General features: G+C 37.5%; 1 protein-coding gene across 2 annotated transcripts in view; it reads right to left on the bottom strand.

The window, feature by feature from the left end:
• cd9a (CD9 molecule a) overlaps positions 1-18,468 on the bottom strand; it is a 126,325-nt gene that overhangs the window by 23,275 nt on the left and 84,582 nt on the right. For both annotated transcript variants that reach the window (XM_039769978.1, XM_039769979.1), the window contains exons 6-7: positions 9,771-9,851; positions 9,143-9,226 (exon numbers count right to left, since the gene is read on the bottom strand). In XM_039769978.1, coding sequence (XP_039625912.1) covers positions 9,143-9,226; positions 9,771-9,851 — 165 coding nt within the window. The remainder of the gene's footprint in view (positions 1-9,142; positions 9,227-9,770; positions 9,852-18,468) is intronic.

Below are 18,468 nucleotides of genomic sequence, written 5' to 3'. Positions count from 1 at the left end.
CAGGGCTGTTTCATCTGTTGTGCTCAGGGTTAGGCTCTAATACAAAATGAGACAGTGAATTAAAGTGTTGTGATGACAATTACAATAAAAATACTCTAAACAGTTCAGGCATCACTTCTCTCTCATTACCTCCAATGATGTCTGCAACACTACTAGCTTTATAATTATTATTTTTTTTTTCTTGTAATAGATATAATTGTAACGCTGTAAAATGAATTAAAAAAATACTGGAAGTCTATATTTGACTTCTATTCATTCTCTGAAATACTAATTGTTCAGCCCTCTTACTAGCTGTTTTAGATTATCTAAAAGTGTACCTTATGGTAATTTTTTTAGATATGTCCTTTATCACCATTGACACATTTTAGTAAAGTTTAGAGTGGAGTTTAAAGAAGTGAACTATACTGAGGGCCTGCACATTAAATAATACTGCCTGAACAAGTGAAAAGGCAAATGAGAAACTGCGACAGGAGCTGTAGCAGGATAATAAAGACTTGGAGAAAAGCATATATACAGTGGTACCTCGGTATACGTCCGCTTTGGAATAAGTCCAACTTGGTATACGTTCAGTTTGGACACGAAAAATTTTGCTTGGTATACGACCTTTGTTTGGGATACGACTCGCATGCTACCCTTGTTTACCTCTCTCGAGACAAAGCCACGACGGCCCACGAACGTCAGTGTGCCAGTTGTTAGCATTCAGTGAACAACCTGCGCTATAAAACTCTGAATTTTCACGTGTGTGGTATAGTGGGTCCACAGCTCCTGTCAAAGGCCAGTCTTAACATAACTAATCACCGCGTTCGCAGATTGGTCAGGGGGTGTGGTGGCTCTGCAAGTGGATAGTATTGGCCTGAAGCAGTTCTCAGGGCGATTCGCGATGTGGGCGTTTCTCACATAAGTGCACAGGTGACAGACTATCCGCATTCGTGATTGTTCCTGGGGCTGCCGATTTCAGCTGCCATGCCCTCTTGATAAACAGAAGTGCGAGTCGGCGAAAGAAAGAAAGAAAGAAAGAAAGAGACAGGAGGTTGCAGGAGAAAGGAGGAAGCAGGAGAGAGAGAGAGAGAGAGAGAGAGAGAGAGAGAGAGAGAGAGAGAGAGAGCGCATAGGCAGGCTCGCGTTGCAGCTGAACAGGGAGCCTAGGTGTTGGACCGACACCCTGGGAATAGTAGTAGTGGTCACTCCTGCTTAGTGATCATGGAGCAGGATTGACCAGGAGGTGGTTCCTGTGGATCCCAAGTCGTTGTCAGGAGGAGCCTACCGGAGCCAGGGATCGGAGAGGTGAACTGAACAGCTGAAATGAAGTGAGTGAAGGTCAGCTGCAAGTAGGGCGATTGCCCTGTTAAGAAGCCCAGAGGGAGGAAGCGGGGGCACCAGGTAAAAAGGCACCGGGCTTCTTCTTGTGTTTTTTTTTTTTTGAAGAATGCTTCCTGCTGTATTTTAACCTCATTGTTTTTAAGAAGACGTTTTTTCTACTTTTTTAACCTCCACGTTTCACTTCTGATTTTATGGATTTATTTATTGGAACTTTGGACACTGCACTTTAAAAATTTGAACACCTTGTTTTGTTGATTGTTTTAATAAAAGCACTTTTTCATCATCCCATGCTTTGTTGTGCCTCACTGCTAAGCCCATCGGTAACATTACTGACGATGTAGGGTTCAAGGGCTCCCGGACAGCAGATGGGAGCATACAGCAAACCCGCATCGTGACAACGTGATTTTGCGTTTTTTCACATAAATTTGAATTGATTATTGAAAAGCATGAAGGTGGCATGCATATCCGGGACATGGCTGCTGCATATCATATGCCGAGAACGACGGTATCTACGATTGTGAAAAACAAAAAAGACAATATTTAAAAGTAAAGTGAGGTTAAATTTTCATTTATTTCATCTAATTGCTTTTGTATTTATGTATTTTAGCATTAAGCAGTGTTTAAAATTTTATACAACCCCATCAATGAATAAATATGCCAATCACAACAGGATTTTTTTTCATGGGAACGGATTAATAATTTTTCCATTATTTCTTATGGTAAAAATTAGTTTGGTATACATCCTGTTTGGTATAAGTCCAAGGACCTGGAACGGATTAAGGACGTATACCGAGGTACCACTGCATTTGTCTTTAAAGATATGCTGGGTAAAACTGAACAGCACATTCAGGAAACCACATCTAAACTGAGCACACTTGCTGATCAACTGGAGGATGTCAAGGAGACATTCACGACTCGCATTGAAACAGCTGAAAATCTAGCTACCACTGCTGAAGGCAAAGCGACAGCTGCCAACTCCAAATGCAAAAAACTCGGAGAAAGACTTGGTGCTTTGGAAGATGGAAGCAGAAGGAATAATATTAAATTCGAAGGTCTACCTGAGAATCGAGAAAGTCCAAACTCGGTGAAATTCGCAGCTGAACTAATTTTCTAAAATAATTGGAGAGGACTTTAAAGCAGATACAGCCTCTTTTATCCTGCGAAACTGAAAGTGGAATTGCAAGGTCAATTTTATGTCTTCGCCAGCAAGGAAGAAGCAGAAAAGGAATTAAGAAAGCTGATCCCAACACTATTCTGATACACAATAGCGAGTCTAGCCTGTCATGACATGGCAAGCATACATAACCTACTGTCTGCTCTATTTGTAAAGATATGTGTATTATAATTATACATCCTCTATTACTCGGATGCTATCTGTTTAAGTTTTAATTACAGTTAGACGTTTGTGTTTATTTTTTTATTTATTTTTTTCTCTACCATAAAGGAGACTGTTTAATATCATGGTTTATTGTTATTATTGCATTAACACTAACTATGCTTATTCTGGTCCACTTTCTAACACCATTCCCCGGGGTTTATTATCTTAATACTTAAAATATAATCTTCAGCAATCTTAAAGTTTATAGTTTGTTAATGATTATATTTTAGGCATACAGTGATCCCGCGCTATATCGCGCTTCGACTTTCGCGGCTTCACTCCATCGTGGATTTTAAATTTAAGCATATCTAAATATATATCATGGATTTTTCGCTGGTTTGCGGATTTCTGCGGACAATGGGTCTTTCAATTTATGTTACATGCTTCCTCAGTTTGTTTGCCCAGTTGATTTCATACAAGGGACGCTATTGGCGGATGGCTGAGAAGCTACCCAATCAGAGCATGTCTTAAATATTAAATAAAACTCCTCAATGATATACGATATGCTTCCCGCGCGCTTCATCGCACACTTAAAAGCTCTAACAGCCTGTATTGATTTTTCATTGTTTGCTTTTCTCTGTCTCTCACTCTCTCTGAGAAATACAGGCAGATACTTATCCATCATGCAATACCATCAGGGAGGCGTATGATTGGACCCATTATCTGCTCCTGATGGAGGGGGTGTGAGCAGAGGGGCTGTTTGCTTAGAAGATACAGACGCGCCTGTAAAAAAATGCTGAAAGGCTACCTTCACATTGATCCCTTCATTGCACCCTTTATCGCGGTGCTTGCATACTTAAAAGCGCAACAGCCCTATTGATTTTTGATTGTTTACTTTACTCTCTCTCTGGCATTCTCCGCTCCCGATGCGCACCTTGAAGAGGAAGATATATTTGCACTCTTTTAATTGTGAGAAAGAACTGTCATCTCTGTCTCGTCATGGAGCACAGTTTAAACTTTTGACTAAAGGGTGTTATTTCATGTCTAGAGGGCTCTAATAATGTTAAAACACGTATTTAGAAGGTTGTAAACAAGTTTTGAATGCTCTAACTGCAAAAATTAGATTTATAAATAATGAATCCTACTTCTTGGAAATTCATTTATCTGTCTGGAGCGGATCAACCGCGATAAATGAGGGTTTACTGTATAACTGTGCAGAGAATACTTATAAACAGTGTGGGAGAGTTTCTAAGAGCTTCAAATATATAAAAATAACCACACATACATATGGTTTCTACTTCGCGGATTTTCACCTATCGCGAGGGGTTCTGGAACGCAACCCCCATGATCGAGGAGGGATTACTGTATAGTATTTAGACTATATTGGCAATAGATACCTCTATTTTTTTTAATCCTAAAACGCTGCTGCATGGGGGCTTGTTTTGCTTTGGACGTGCTCCGTCTCTAGGTATGTCAGAGGACCGGGACTGGGATCCAGCCTCACGTTGGGAGGCAAAATGGAAGGGTGGGGGGTTAAGGGTTGGGGAGAGAAAGAGAGCAGGCTATATCTTTATCTAATCTATCCTTTTAATGTGTATAATTTTAACTACCAATGTAACAATATACTGCATGGCAATAACTCTTGGGGGAAATAGGAAATTAAGGTTAAAGCTTTATCACTTTCAGTAAAGACTATATCAAAAATTCAGAATCTATGTCTCCATGATGGGACAGTTAACTTTGTGAGCTGGAATGTTAAAGGCCTGAACCACGAATTAACGAGAAAGAAAGTATTCTATCACCTAACAGATTTAAATGCTAAAATAGTATTTTTACAGGAGACCCACTTACTAAGCAAGGATCAGTTCCGGCTGCAAAAGGACTGGACTGGCCAAATGTTCCATTCTAGCTTTACAAAGAAAACTAGAGGTGTGGGAATTCTCATACATAGAACCATCTCATTTGTAGCATCAGATGTAGTAGTGGATCCTGAAAGGAGATATGTGATGGTCATGGGCAACTTATCCAACTGTAAAATGATCTTGATAAATGCTTATGCACCCAGTGTAATTTATACAAAATTTATTTGCATCCATTCCCAATGTGAACACTCATAAAATTATAATGGCTGGGGACTTTAAGAGTGGATTTAAAACACAATTAGATAGGACTTCTATAACAGGGGGGATGACATCTAACAGTGCAAAGATAATTACAAAGTTAACAGCACTCACAGAATTTCAAAAGATCTCTGGTCTCAGAATTAATCTGAATAAAAGTGTACTCTTTCCAGTGAACTCTCAAGCATATAATATTAGATTAGACACCCTACCTTTTATCATTGCAGAACAGTCTAAATACCTAGGGGTGAACATCACAAGTAAACAAAGCTCTTTAATCAACAAAATTGTGCTGTCTGCATGGAAAAAATTAAGCAAGACTTGCATAGATGGTCAACCCTTCATCTCACTCTAGCTGGAAGAATTAACACTGTTTAGATGAATATTCTTCCTAGGCTTCTTTTTTTATTTCAAAACATTCCAATATACATCAATAAATCATTTTTTAAGCAATTAGATCCAACAGTAACCTCATTTATTTGGAACTCAAAACATCCACGTATCCAAAGAGCGACCCTACAAAGACATGTGGCATGGCTCTACCTAACTTTCAGTTTTATTACTGGGCAGCAAACATACAAGCTATAAAAACCTGGACACAATTAGATGAACATACACAGGCCTGGTCTGGGATTAACTTGCTTAGACATCTTTATAAAGACAACATCTTTGCATCCTATGAACAATTACATTCCAAATTTAACATTCCAGCTACACATTTCTTTCACTATCTTCAAATTAGGAACTTTGTTAAACAAAACCTACCCGATTTTCCTCATCTTGCACCCTTGTCCATGCTGGAAAAAAATATTGCTCAATTTCAAGGACTCAGACACCATCTCTGCAATATATAAAATTTTACAGTCCCTCCCTTTCAAAGATCCAAGAGGACACAGGGAAAAAGATCTCTTAATCAATATATCAGAAAAGGAGTGGAAAGTAGAAATGCAGAGAATTTACTCGAGCTCCATATGCGCAAAGCATACAATTATTCAACTCAAAATTATATATCGAGCACATCCGTCTCACCTAAAACTCTCCAAAATGTTTTCAGGGCAGGATCCAACCTGCGAACGCTGCAATTAAGTCCCAGCCTCACTGGGTCATACGTTTTGGTCCTGCACCAAAATTTTTAATTACCTTTCAGACAGTCTTGGTGTCACAATCCCTCCTAACCCAGTAACAGCTGTGTTTGGGGTTCCTCCAGATGGGTTTAAAGTGGAAAAGGACAAAAACTGTGATTGCATTCACTACACTTTTGGCATGCAGACTTATTTTGCTAAACTGGAAGAATCCTAACTCTCCTTTTAAGCCAGTGGGAAACCGATGTTTTATACTATTTGAAATTGGAAAAAATCAAATACTCAGTTACAGGATCCGTACAGATTTTTTTTCAAAACATGGCAGGATCTAATCAGTAATATTTTAGAATAAGCTCTTGAAATGTAGAAATAATTGCTTCCTTGGTGCTTTTTTTTCTTCTCCATTCATCTCTATTGGCTTATCAAACTCATCAATTTAGGTATGTTTACAAGCCTTAAGTTTTACTCTTTTGGCCATGCTCTCTCTCAGGGGAGGGGGTCGACTTGTTTTCAAATCCTACTTTTTGTAAAAATTGATTTGTATGGAATGATTACAATAAAATTAATTAAAAGAAATATTTAAAAAAAAAAATGCTGCCTGAGGCAAAGCACATTACAAGAAATGAGACAATAAACATAGTCCCCATGCCACTTGCATTACAAGCTTCACAATACAATACACCACATGATCAAACAATGGACAAAATAATAAATAGTATATAAATAGAATATATTCTTTCAGAAACACATGTAGAAGAAAAAGTAGTAAAATATGAGCTTTCAAATAAAACAAAAATAGGTATTAAAAATGTTTTTGTGTGACAAGCCTGCACCAAAAACACACCTGGTTTTAATATTGCAAAGTTGAATGTGAACTGACTTGGCTGTTCTGCTCTTCCTGCATTGTTCCCCAGATACCTTAATATTTTCAAACTCTTCCCAGCAAGATAACAGGTGGCTGTCTTTTTTAAATAAGCAGGCATTGTTCATATGACTAAGATATTGACAACACTCTAGAAATTTACATTATTAAAATTATAAAAAAAGACAAATCAATATGTATACAATATTATATCAAAAAAATATGAAAATCATGAATAGCAATATTGTGCACCAACCCGCAGCTTTGAAATGTGTATGCATCATTTTGATTCCCTGAACCTTGTGGTGTAGTAAGGTGTTGCTATCGATGACATTTTAACCTTTTAAGATTAGATTAAGATTATTGTATTTCTTACAATCTGTAAAAGGCAGTATATAAATAAGACTGTGGACGTGTATGCAATTCTCAAGGTTCCCAGTCAACTGTTACTTTTGGATTATTATTTGGTAAAGTTCAAAAATGAATAACACTCAAAAAAAAAAAAAAAAAAAAAAAAAAAAAAAAAAAGCCTCCCTTATCAAATTTCTGCCTGAAGCAATCACCCAATCACCTCTACCATGCAATGGTTCTGGCTATAATGATTTTGGGAAAATCTAGGATTTGCCAATAGAAGAAATACTCTAACGAATTCATACTTAATATAAATCTAGTGAAAAGATACAGATGTGGAATTATAATCAAAATACAAAATGTCCAAAAATATGCTATATATGAAGCACTGAGTATTTTAGGGAAGGAACAAACACATGGTTGATTTAGTCATGGTTTGACAAAAGTGCTTGCACACTCAAATGTTACCTGCACGGACTGAAAATCCACATTTTATGTTGATTCTTTGTGGTATGTTTATGACAATTTGTAGATAACGTCACATAATTAAACATACATTATACAGAAGTAGTAGTGGAGGATTTTCCTTTATTGGCTGGTAAGTTATTAAATTATTACCCACATAAAAGTGCAACTGAAAAAGGGAGAAGTGATTTGAACAGACTTCTGAAGGTGCCCTAATATAGCATCTGGTCCTTGTTATTTTGACCTAGCACACTGATTTCTCTACTTCAGCTAGTCCAATTTCCATCACAGAAACTTGGCTGTTTTATAGAGTATATCACTTTCCCATCTGTTTTATATTCTGAATTCATTGACTTCAAATTTTAAATAAAATTTATTTAGTTCAGTGACAAAGAAATCTTGATCCAAGTCTGATGGAAAGATTACTTTATTAAAACTGGATCCTTTGACAGCCTTCAAATCTTGCTATGGCTGCTTTGGATTACTGTTATTCAAACACCGTTATTAAATGAAAGTAAAGCAACCAGCAATTTAGATGTTTCCTTCATTAAGCATTCTTGTACAACATTCAGAGAAGTTTTCACAGAATTATAAAAGTAAAAAAAAATTTAAATAGTGTGCTAACTGATAAATGTTTTATAAATGTAACAGTAATATCAATATAAACAGAATTAGCAGTGTAAAATAAACCTTTTATTGCAATAAAGGTGTCAATGATTGATACAAAAGATATGCATAAATATTTAGCAGAGATCAAAATGACAGACGAAAAATACTTGTGTATTTACACATATTTTCAAAAGTCAATCCTCAACCTTAATTTACCTGCAAACTGCTTTGGATCTTCAACCTTTAAAAAAATACCTTTCCACACACTGTCAGAAAATATTATTACAAAATCTGATAGCAAAAGCTCTTGGGAGTATATCAATTATTATTTTGTTTTCCAATATTCTTCTCAATAAGTCTAAATATTTAAAAATCATTAGTCAAGATATTACAAAACAAATCACTTAATTCAAGTTTTAATGGCAAAATAATTAAAATAGACAGCTCCAATAAAACATCTATTTGCTTCTAAATTAGATGAGGCTATGTCTGCAAAAATGAGGTCTGTGGATGTGCAGACATCAGTACCAGTTCTGCTTTTAAATGTAAACAGATTGCATGAATTTGCAGATAACACAAATCTAATTGGATTAGCAGCTACCATAGACTCAAAACAAATAAATGGATCTGGACAAATTTATATTTGAACAAATATGTGGAAAAGTTAATGAATGGATGATGAAAACTTATAAGGCAGATTGCCTCCACTCATTAAAATATTTTTGATGTTCTTATGTTTAGCATGTCAGAAAATTAAAATGAGTAAAGAGGAATAAAGTGAGAGAGAGAAGCAGGTGAAGAAAGTTAAAAACAATTACAAAAATAAGTTTATACAGATAATTTCATGCAAGCTTAAAAAATTGAAAATACCTAATTAAACCCCAGAAAACTATTAAATATGTTTGAGTTGGAAACTGGTTTTATGCTCAAGTACTAAAGTGATACAAAAACATTAAGCTGTGAGCATTTTGCACATTTCTTATGCTTGCTTTTAAGGGATAAATGAAAGGCTTACCATGATGACTGCAATTCCAATACCAACTGCACCAATTATGTGGAATTTTGTGTTGAATACATCTCGAATGGCTGTCAGGCAAGACTGCAATTAAACACAGTTCAGATGTTTTAAAGTCCCTCCACGAGTATGGCAGAAGTGTAATGCAGGATAACAATCTAGAGGATTTATCTTGAATATACTGTATTAGCTGGGTAAATTATACTTTTGAAAAGACAAAAAAGAACATTTTTCCTATCAACCTTCATATTTCACCACTGTTCTTATGCAACTGATGGTCCAACACTATTGTTTGTTGAAGATAAAGGGACACAACCAAGCATAGACATCTGATACATTTCTTGTAATCTGAAAAAGTGTATAACTATGTTGGTAAATATAAAAAAATACTACCCCTTACTATCACAATAACACAGTGCATTTCACAAGACATTACAATTTTATTCTAGAATTGATATGAAATTAAAATTGGTGGTGCACTTGAGATATAACTAAAAGTTTTGTCTGTTACCTCACTTTAAAGAGCATTTCTGAAAATTTGTATGGTTTTTACTTATGGTTCTAACGGCACTTTGTGGTAAGTTAATGAATATTTTGATAAAAGTAACCACATTTACGAAAAACATACCTGTTGAGTAAGGCTAAGATCTTTGGAACAGGTATCTCTCATTAGTGGCTCTATACCTCCACCAATTCCACAGCAGTCCAGCTATAAAACAAAAATTAAAGATAAAGCATACAGTAGTTACTTTCATATTACAGATGCTGTAATGAATTGAAATCAAGTGACTGGGTAGCCGAATTTACTGACAGTTTCCCAAAATTCTTTTACAGCTTCATGAAATGTGTGTGATTAAACATTTTACTCCCCGTAAAAAAAAAAAAAAAACCCTGCATAATTAAACTTCTGCTAGTTCATCATGGGCGGCACGGTGGCACAGTGGTAGCGCTGCTGCCTCGCAGTTAGGAGACCTGGGTTCACTTCCCGGGTCCTCCCTGCATGGAGTTTGCATGTTCTCCCCGTGGTGGGTTTCCTCAGGGCACTCCGGTTTCCTCCCACAGTCCAAAGACATGCAGTTTAGGTGGATTGGCGATTCTAAATTGGCCCTAGTGTGTCCTGCGGTGGGTTGGCACCCTGCCCAGGATTGGTTCCTGCCTTGTGCCCTGTGTTGGCTGGGATTGGCTCCAGCAGACCCCCATGACCCTGTGTTCAGATTCAGCAGGTTGGAAAATGGATGGATGGATGGATGGATGGATGGATGGATGGATAGTTCATCATTTTCTTATACTCCTTGCCTTGCTGTCTTTCATCTCCAGCTGTCACAAAAAGCATCCCTCCTTGAAACTGGCTCTTTGCCTGCTTCTTTGAAAATTTTTACTGTAAAGTTAAAAAAGTCAGATGATGTTGAAAATCTAAACAAATACCACTCACTTAATCTTTGTCTAAAGTTTTTGAGTGTGTTGTGGCCTATGAAGCTCCAGTTACTTAACATCTAAAACCCTGAAGCTGCTTGTTCCATTTGGCTTCAAGGCACAGCACAACTATGAAACTGTTCTGCTAACTAAGAATATTACTTCTATTCATCTTTAGTGCAGTATTTGATACTGTCAATCACAGTACTCTATTACCTAGAACGGACTGCAACCTGGGTATTTCTGATACTACTCCGGGGTGGGTTAAATCCTATGTAATGGAAAGTGAAGGGTTGGTCATTCTTTTCAACAGCAGATCAAGTTTAACACCAGTCATACAGCAAGTGCCTCATGTTATTAGTCCTGTATTTATATTCCCCTTAATCATATTATTTACAGTTTTGGATTGGTTTATATTAGTATCATGTAGAATAGTGGTTCCCAAACTTGGTCCTGGGAGCTCCTTGGTGCCATAGATTTTTGTCCAACCAACTTCTGTTTTTAAATTGGACTCCTAGCCTAATTAAGTGAGCTGTTATTTCTGTTTGTGTTTTGGGGTCAATGAAGAAATTGCAAAAGTGTATTAATACATTTAAAAAAAATTAAATAGTTATATGTGGGTAGTGTATTATTTTTAACTTTTTAATCTATGTTCATCTTGATTTCCATTCTGCCTTTCCATTATTGACTAATTAGTGGGTCTGACGCTGAAGCAGCTACAGCCTCTCATCATTTAGTGTTGTTCGCCCAGGTGTCCCCTTTTCTTGTTTTTAATGTCACTATTATGATACAACGAAGGGAGCAGACTACATAGTCTAAGGGAAAATAGGAAAACCAAAAAGAGTTGAGCATTTAAAGCTATAGCAAAAATAGAAATATTTCTAAATGTCTTATAGTGTAAAATCATGTTTCTGTGCTTTTTTCAATGCAAAATAAGAGAAAAACAAACATAATGAGATCAATTATTATCACTATCTGGTTGGAGCAAACACCTGCAGCCACAAGGAGTTCTCCACGACCGAGTATAGGAACCACCGATGTAGAAGATGCAATTTGTTTATCTGTTAAAAGTAGATGTTTATCTGTCATACCCTTGGTCCTCTGCAAATTATTCCCGATTCAACACTTCAACACTTTCTTATTCTACTCACAAATACCAAATTAAGGAAGTTTTATATATAAAAAACAAAAAACAAAAAAAAAAACTTAATTTTGATACCGAGAAGCTTGTTCATGCTTTCGTCACATCTCACAGATGTCTATAACTCTAGGTTAGTAACTGTCGCAGACATACAGCAGTGAGCACATACCTGCTCAGTTTCCACTAGCCTTATGTGCCTTACAGGGTTTAATACAAAGTCCTGTTTTTAACCTATTAAGCCATAATCAGATTTGCAATGGACTACATCAGGAACCTCCAACAGTCTTGTTCATTAACTCCAGTCCAATCATTCAGATGCAGGCAGTCTTGTCATGATGTAAACTAACCCATGTTCCTTGGGTGACAGTTCTTTCAGGTCTATACAAGAGTTCTTTGATATTACCAATTTCTCATCATAACTGTTTTTCAAGTATAGACTTTTTCGATTTTATTGCTTCAGTTAAGGAATGATTGTCAGTAACACTTGTAATGGCCGAGTGATTTTGTCACCATCCCCTATAATTACCTGTAAACAGTAGGGAATCCATTCCCGGGAATTCGGGAATCCCGGGATGACACAGTGCACGGGCATATCACATGTGAACGGTTTTAGAACGACTGACACTTATTTTTAATAAAACTACTGCAGTATGTTGACACCAATAAAAGACTAACCTTATCTACAAGCAGTTAATGCTGTCATAAGTGTACATGTATCTATATCAGGGTCGCGAACGACCGGTAGATCGCAAAGGTAGTGCAGGTAGATCGTGTTGCATTAAAAAAATTTTTTTTTTAAATGTTAGTCTATCATATATCCTCCCGAAGGCGTTTGCCACTTGATTGACATACAGGCCAGTCTGAGATCTCCTTTCTTTTAAGACACTGGTCATCCCGCATGCACGGTCAAACGTGCGAGCTACTGCAAAACTCCGGCTGTGATCTAGTTAGCCTTCTAATTTATATCGACTAAAGAAGGGATTTTTAAAAAATTGTTTGGGGAGGGTATGGGCTTTATATGGAAATAGAAGAGGATTTTTTTCTCTCACAATGTCACAATCGAAGTGGGTTTGTCTGATCTGTCAATCTATCGTTGCTATTCCAAAGAAGGGAAATGTGAAAAGGCACTTTCGACGTCCTTCCAAAAAACGAACTGAGAAAGAAGTAGAAGGAACTAAAATCGCAGTTAAAATCGGACAGCCGTCATTTTTCACTCGGCTGAATTCAAAAGCTCCTTGACTGCATTATTCGGCTCTACTTATTTATGCGAGTCAGCCTTTTCCCACATGAAGATTATTAAATCAAAATACTGTAGTGACCATAAATGTATTGAATTGTTATTGTGCCATACACTTTTTAATGTAGGTACATCATTTCGACCTGGGGCCTCATGTATAACGCCGTGCGTAGAACTCGCACTATAACATGGCGTAAGCACAAAAGCCGAAATGTGCTTACGCACAGAAAAATCCAGATGCAGGAATCTGTGCGTACTCCAACTTCCACGTTCTTCCGCTACATAAATCCCGATCAGCGTGAAAACTAACGCTCGTGCACGCGCATTTTGTAACGCCCCAAATCCTCCCAGAATTACGCCTATTTAAATATGCAAATCAATATAAATCGCCCTTAAGCGCAGCCTTCTGTGAAAAGACAATGGGAAAAGCACGGGGAAAATATAAGAATTTCAGCGAATACCAAGTGGAGGCAAAGGAAAAACATACTATTTGTTCAAATAAACCGTGGTATAATCAACAAAAAGAAGTTGATCGAGTGACATAGCGTGTTGGAGAAACTTGAAAGCTCACATTCACAAAATCGCAGTGTGCCGGAAATAACAAAGGAGTCACATATCAAAGTTGCCGTGAAAAGAAGAGTTGTAAGCCCACTGTCTGAGTTTCATATGAAAGTTTATTAGGGTACAGAGAAAAAAGGCACACTGTGGGGAAAAAGCACGAAATGTCAACTTCAATCTTGACATTTCCACTTTAATCACGTAGTTTATTTTGTCATTTAGTAGAACATTATAAACTTCATCTTAAAATCGTTTAATTAACCAGTTTCTCAAAATTACATCGTAATTAAAGAAGCACGTTAAATGCTTTGTTTTGTATTTGATCTTCTACTCATATGTGCTCTGTGTGTGTGAATCACTACTTGCTTCTTAAACTGGCTCTCTTCCTCCAACTGGACACAGATTCCATTACATTCGTGATATTACAGCTCTCTGAATAACTAAAATACTGAGATGTATACGTGATGTCATTTTCATGATGATAGGAGCTAAAGCACATTATTAAACATGTGTTTCATGAGCCTCGTGCTCATGACAAGCATTTATCTTTTGTCGAAATTTGTCGCTGCGTTTTTAGCTGTGTTGTTATTTTCTCTGTCTGTTTTATATTCAATATATATTGGCGTGGCCGCCCCAAGAGTCCTTGCTTTTCTTTCCCCAAGTAACCGATCGCCACACAATCAGCTCTGTAATAGAAGTTAAGCCATCTGTAAGCTTAGCGCCGATTCTTCAAAACGTTTAAAGAACATTGAAATATCTTCGTAGTACATGTTTAATTATTCTATCCTTCACGACACTCCCAGTGAAGAATATAGATTATTTAAATGAAGTTAAAGTTTTATGTGTATAATTTAACAAACATATTTTGCTGCATTTCACCTTAAAAATGATATCGTCATCATATGTAAATACGCGCTTTATAAAGTGGCCCAGGTTGTGAGATATTATAACTGTAGTGCAAGTTTACAGTGGGGTGATTGTACTTATAAGTACAAACCGTTCTACAAGGAGCAATTGATTGAGTGCATTTAAAGTTCTTGGGATTAAACTGTTTCTGAACCGCGAGGTCTGTACAGGAAAGGCTTTAAAACGTTTTGCAGTGGCAGAGACAGCGTGTCCATGAAACTGTATACCGATAATTCTCTTTCCGATTAGCTGCTGCTGTGATTCACACTCAGATACAGTGATATAAATACTCTGAGTCATGCAGTGAGAGCAATATGGAAAAAGATGATCCGCTGTGGCAACTCCTAAAGGGAGGAGCTGAAAGAAAAAGAAGAAGTGAGAGCAGTTATGGTATTTGGAATACTATGGCTGTTCCCTGGACCATTATATTGTTACGAGTTAATTACAATCAGATGCATTACACTAATAAACAATATGCGGTTAGTTTCAGTGTATTTATAAAGCCGCGTCAGGAACGTAATAAGTAACCACACAGGAACAGTACCATTGCTTTGACGCTGGGTGCCGCCAGTTTGCAAAACCGAGCGGAGAACTTGCGTACGACAAGGCATGAGGTACCGTGGAAAAGTGCGTGGCTTTACGCCAAGTGTAGGTTTTATACATCGTGATTTGAACGTGGAAAAGTTCTTACGCAACATTTCTGTGCGTACGCACCGTTTATACATGAGGCCCCTGGTCATTTTAAAAGTAGCTCGCAAGCCGAAAACCTGTGGGCATCCCTGATCTAGTTAGTTGCCGTAATAAAAGAGCATAGAAAGCATAACTTGTCCAGCGTGCGGTCGTCCAGGCTAGAGAGTACTTCATGCAGAGTACACCAGCTGCTGAGAAAGCAGGCTTTGCCTCCACTGAAGTAGGCAGCACAGTCATCAGATACAGATATACTTGTTCTAAACAACGCCCGCGCTTGCCGTTGCTGTGAAACACCGCCATTTCAGCTGTTACTGATGCATCCAGTTTCGTGTCATCATTCTGTGATAAGTTTCTTGGCACTGATAATGCAAATGCAACAGACTAATGCACTGCAACTTCAAGTTGCTGTTCAAAGCTTTTGTTTGACAGACGTCAGTGAAGTCTTCAGTTTTCAACTATAACTGTTTTTTCTTGATCGATTTTTACACTTTTAGTTTGCGAACTTGGCCGTTCCTGGTTTCCCAGGAATTACAGCAGTTTCATTCCTGGGTAAACGGGAGCCCGGGATTGGATTCCCTAGTAAACAGAACTGCAATTTCCATACTAGCACAAGACAAGTAATAGACCTTCTCATGTCTAACCTGAAAAAGAGCGTTCTGTTGGAAAATAACACTAATAGGTAAATCTTCTGCGCCTACTCTAAGTTTAACATGACACAGCAAACTAAAGTTTTTTTGGCATGTTTACGCAATGAAATTCTTACTTAAAATCTCCTACTGGCTAATGACAGTAGTAGAATACAAACAGAAAATGAAGACAAAACAGCATATTCACAAAATATTGTGCACGTCCATTTCCTCACACACTGAGATGTATAAAAGTAAACTTGCCATAAAGCCAAGCACATTGTCACAGTAGCACCCAAACTTGCATACGCATGTTTTGCAAGGTGGCGGCAAGAAGCATCAAAGCAGTGCTACAGTTTGTGTCATTTACCTTTTTTTTTTTTTTTTCCTATTCGCATCAATGGTGCAGGATTTATTAAATATATGTAATTAATTTCAGTGCCATTTACAAATTTAATTCACTTGATTGTAATCATTCTGCAACAACATAATGGTGCATGGAATGACCAAACTATTCCAACTACCGTAGCTTTAGTATTGTTAGAAGACATAACAAATGGAACAATTAGATTTTGATTTCCAAGAGCTATCCCCTTAGAGCTGTGTGCTGAACTGACATAGGCTTTATTAAGGCAGACTTTGAGGAATTGTGCTCTACCTTCTCTTTTGCAAGTTTTGTCCACTCTCAGGCTTTTAGCTACATGAGCTTTTCAAAGTGAACTTGCTGACCGATCGGATATTTCACAATCATCACTGAGTCGCGCCATGCCAGTTGTACAGGATGGTATACTCCACTAGTCATCCAGATATACAAGATTTCCTTAAACTGTGGTTGAACAGCGAAACATCATAGTGCAACAGGCAGCAACATCTGGTTTTCCAAATGTAATTGGAGCAGTCAGCTGCATGCACATTGCTAATGCAATGGTGCTGGACAAGTTACATCAGCCAGGGATGAATCACCAAAGTAATGAGCTGGCATTACTTCATATATAGCTGGAGAACCTTTAAAAATGGTAGCTCCATATAGTCACAGGTGCTTTTTCCAATTAGTGTGGCAAAAGGCAACTATTTCTTTTAAAGATAGTGAGTCACCTCAAATAGCCATGTAAAGAGAAAGGAATTATCTGTTGCATTGCTTGCCGCCAGATGCTGCACTATAAAGGCACCTTCAGAGAATTCATTTGCTTCTATGTAAATAGAATGAATTTCCACTCTATTAATGTGCTGCTCTACAGTCCACGGAAATTGTGTCACATTGTGCAGGCATGTAGCATCTGGCATAATGTGCCACACAATCGTGGCTTGCCCATACCTGAAGAGAAGTGGTATGATGAACCCGACGCTGATCCACCAAATGAACAGCCAAATCAGACAGCATTATAACATTGTTTAAATGTAATTAGCAGAATGTAAAAACAGGTAATCTGACGCAGCATTTATTTTTTTAACCAATTCATTTAAATTGTGGTCAATATTACATAGTACAGCCATTTACATTCCTTGTTTCATTGGTCACATCTCTTAATAGCATCCACAACTGCATTTTGTGACTCCAGAACATCATCCATCAGTACACAGCCAGATGGTAACCCAGCGATTTCCGAGGCAGATGTGTGTGTGTGCAACCAGCGTCTCAAGATGTTCTGGGCACAGCAGCACCATCATCACATGGAGTCATGTCATAAGCACGGTGGTCAGCATATGTAATATTGTCTGAAACAGAATAAACAGACGGTGGGCTGTGACTTGCCTTTTCACGTTGACTTTAATATTTGACTGCTTCTTTTTTTATCATCTCGAGAACTGTGCGACTTTCTGAACTTGAATCTGAGTGTCTGCCACACTGTATCAGTTTCTTTCCTTGCTTATACTACTGCTTAAGCCAACAAATAGTACTTTTTTCTTTGCCTCCACATCGCATTTGCTGAAATTCCTTTTTCCACATGATTTTGCCATTTTCTTTATAAAAAAAAAAAACCCACAGAATGGTTTATTTATATTGATTTGCATATTGATATACAAGAAATTCTGGGAGGAGCTGGGGTGGGGCTATAGGCGCATGCATTTTTGTGTTAAATTCCATGTTAATTGGGGTTTATAAAGGCGAAGTACATGGAATTTGGCATAGGCAGTTTTATGCAACTGGATTTTTTTGCTCATTTCTGTTTTTGTCCGTACACCATCTTTTAGTGTGAATTCCACACACGGCGCTATACATGAGGCCCCCGCTGCATTCATGCAATTTTTTCAGTACTATTACAAGTGGCTGTTGAGTAGTCTTATGATCCAAGGATAATGCATGTTCCTGGAATCAAGTGGTGCAAGATGTAAGGGTCCTGTACTTTTTCCATAATGAAGGATAAAGAAAGTGGGTGTGCCAGATGGGTGAAGTCTTTAATAATACAATTTACCTATTTAAAGAATCATATTTTATGTTGTTTATGAACTGAACAAAAGGGAAAGGTGGACTTTATCACCTTTGTAATGCTTTGTTGTTCAGAACCGAACATATGCCAAAACCTGAATGTTATGCAACCAGGAAGAACAGATTCCACTGTGCACCTTTAGCAGTTGCTAACCTCTTAAATATCAACTTGTAAATAGGCAGGATGAGTTCTTATATGTGATCTTACTGTCCATGGATGGAGTACTTCGCAGTAAGCAGTTTAGTTCTGGGTGTAACAGTATTATCATTCTTAGTGGGGTAGAGAACAATCGGATTATATATAAGGTATACAGTATATTCTTTAAA

The sequence above is a fragment of the Polypterus senegalus genome, chromosome 11, assembly GCF_016835505.1.
Source record: "Polypterus senegalus isolate Bchr_013 chromosome 11, ASM1683550v1, whole genome shotgun sequence".
NCBI classification, from domain to species: domain Eukaryota; kingdom Metazoa; phylum Chordata; class Cladistia; order Polypteriformes; family Polypteridae; genus Polypterus; species Polypterus senegalus.
Note: the sequence above shows the minus strand (reverse complement) of the source record. Positions and strands in the feature narration are given on the sequence as shown.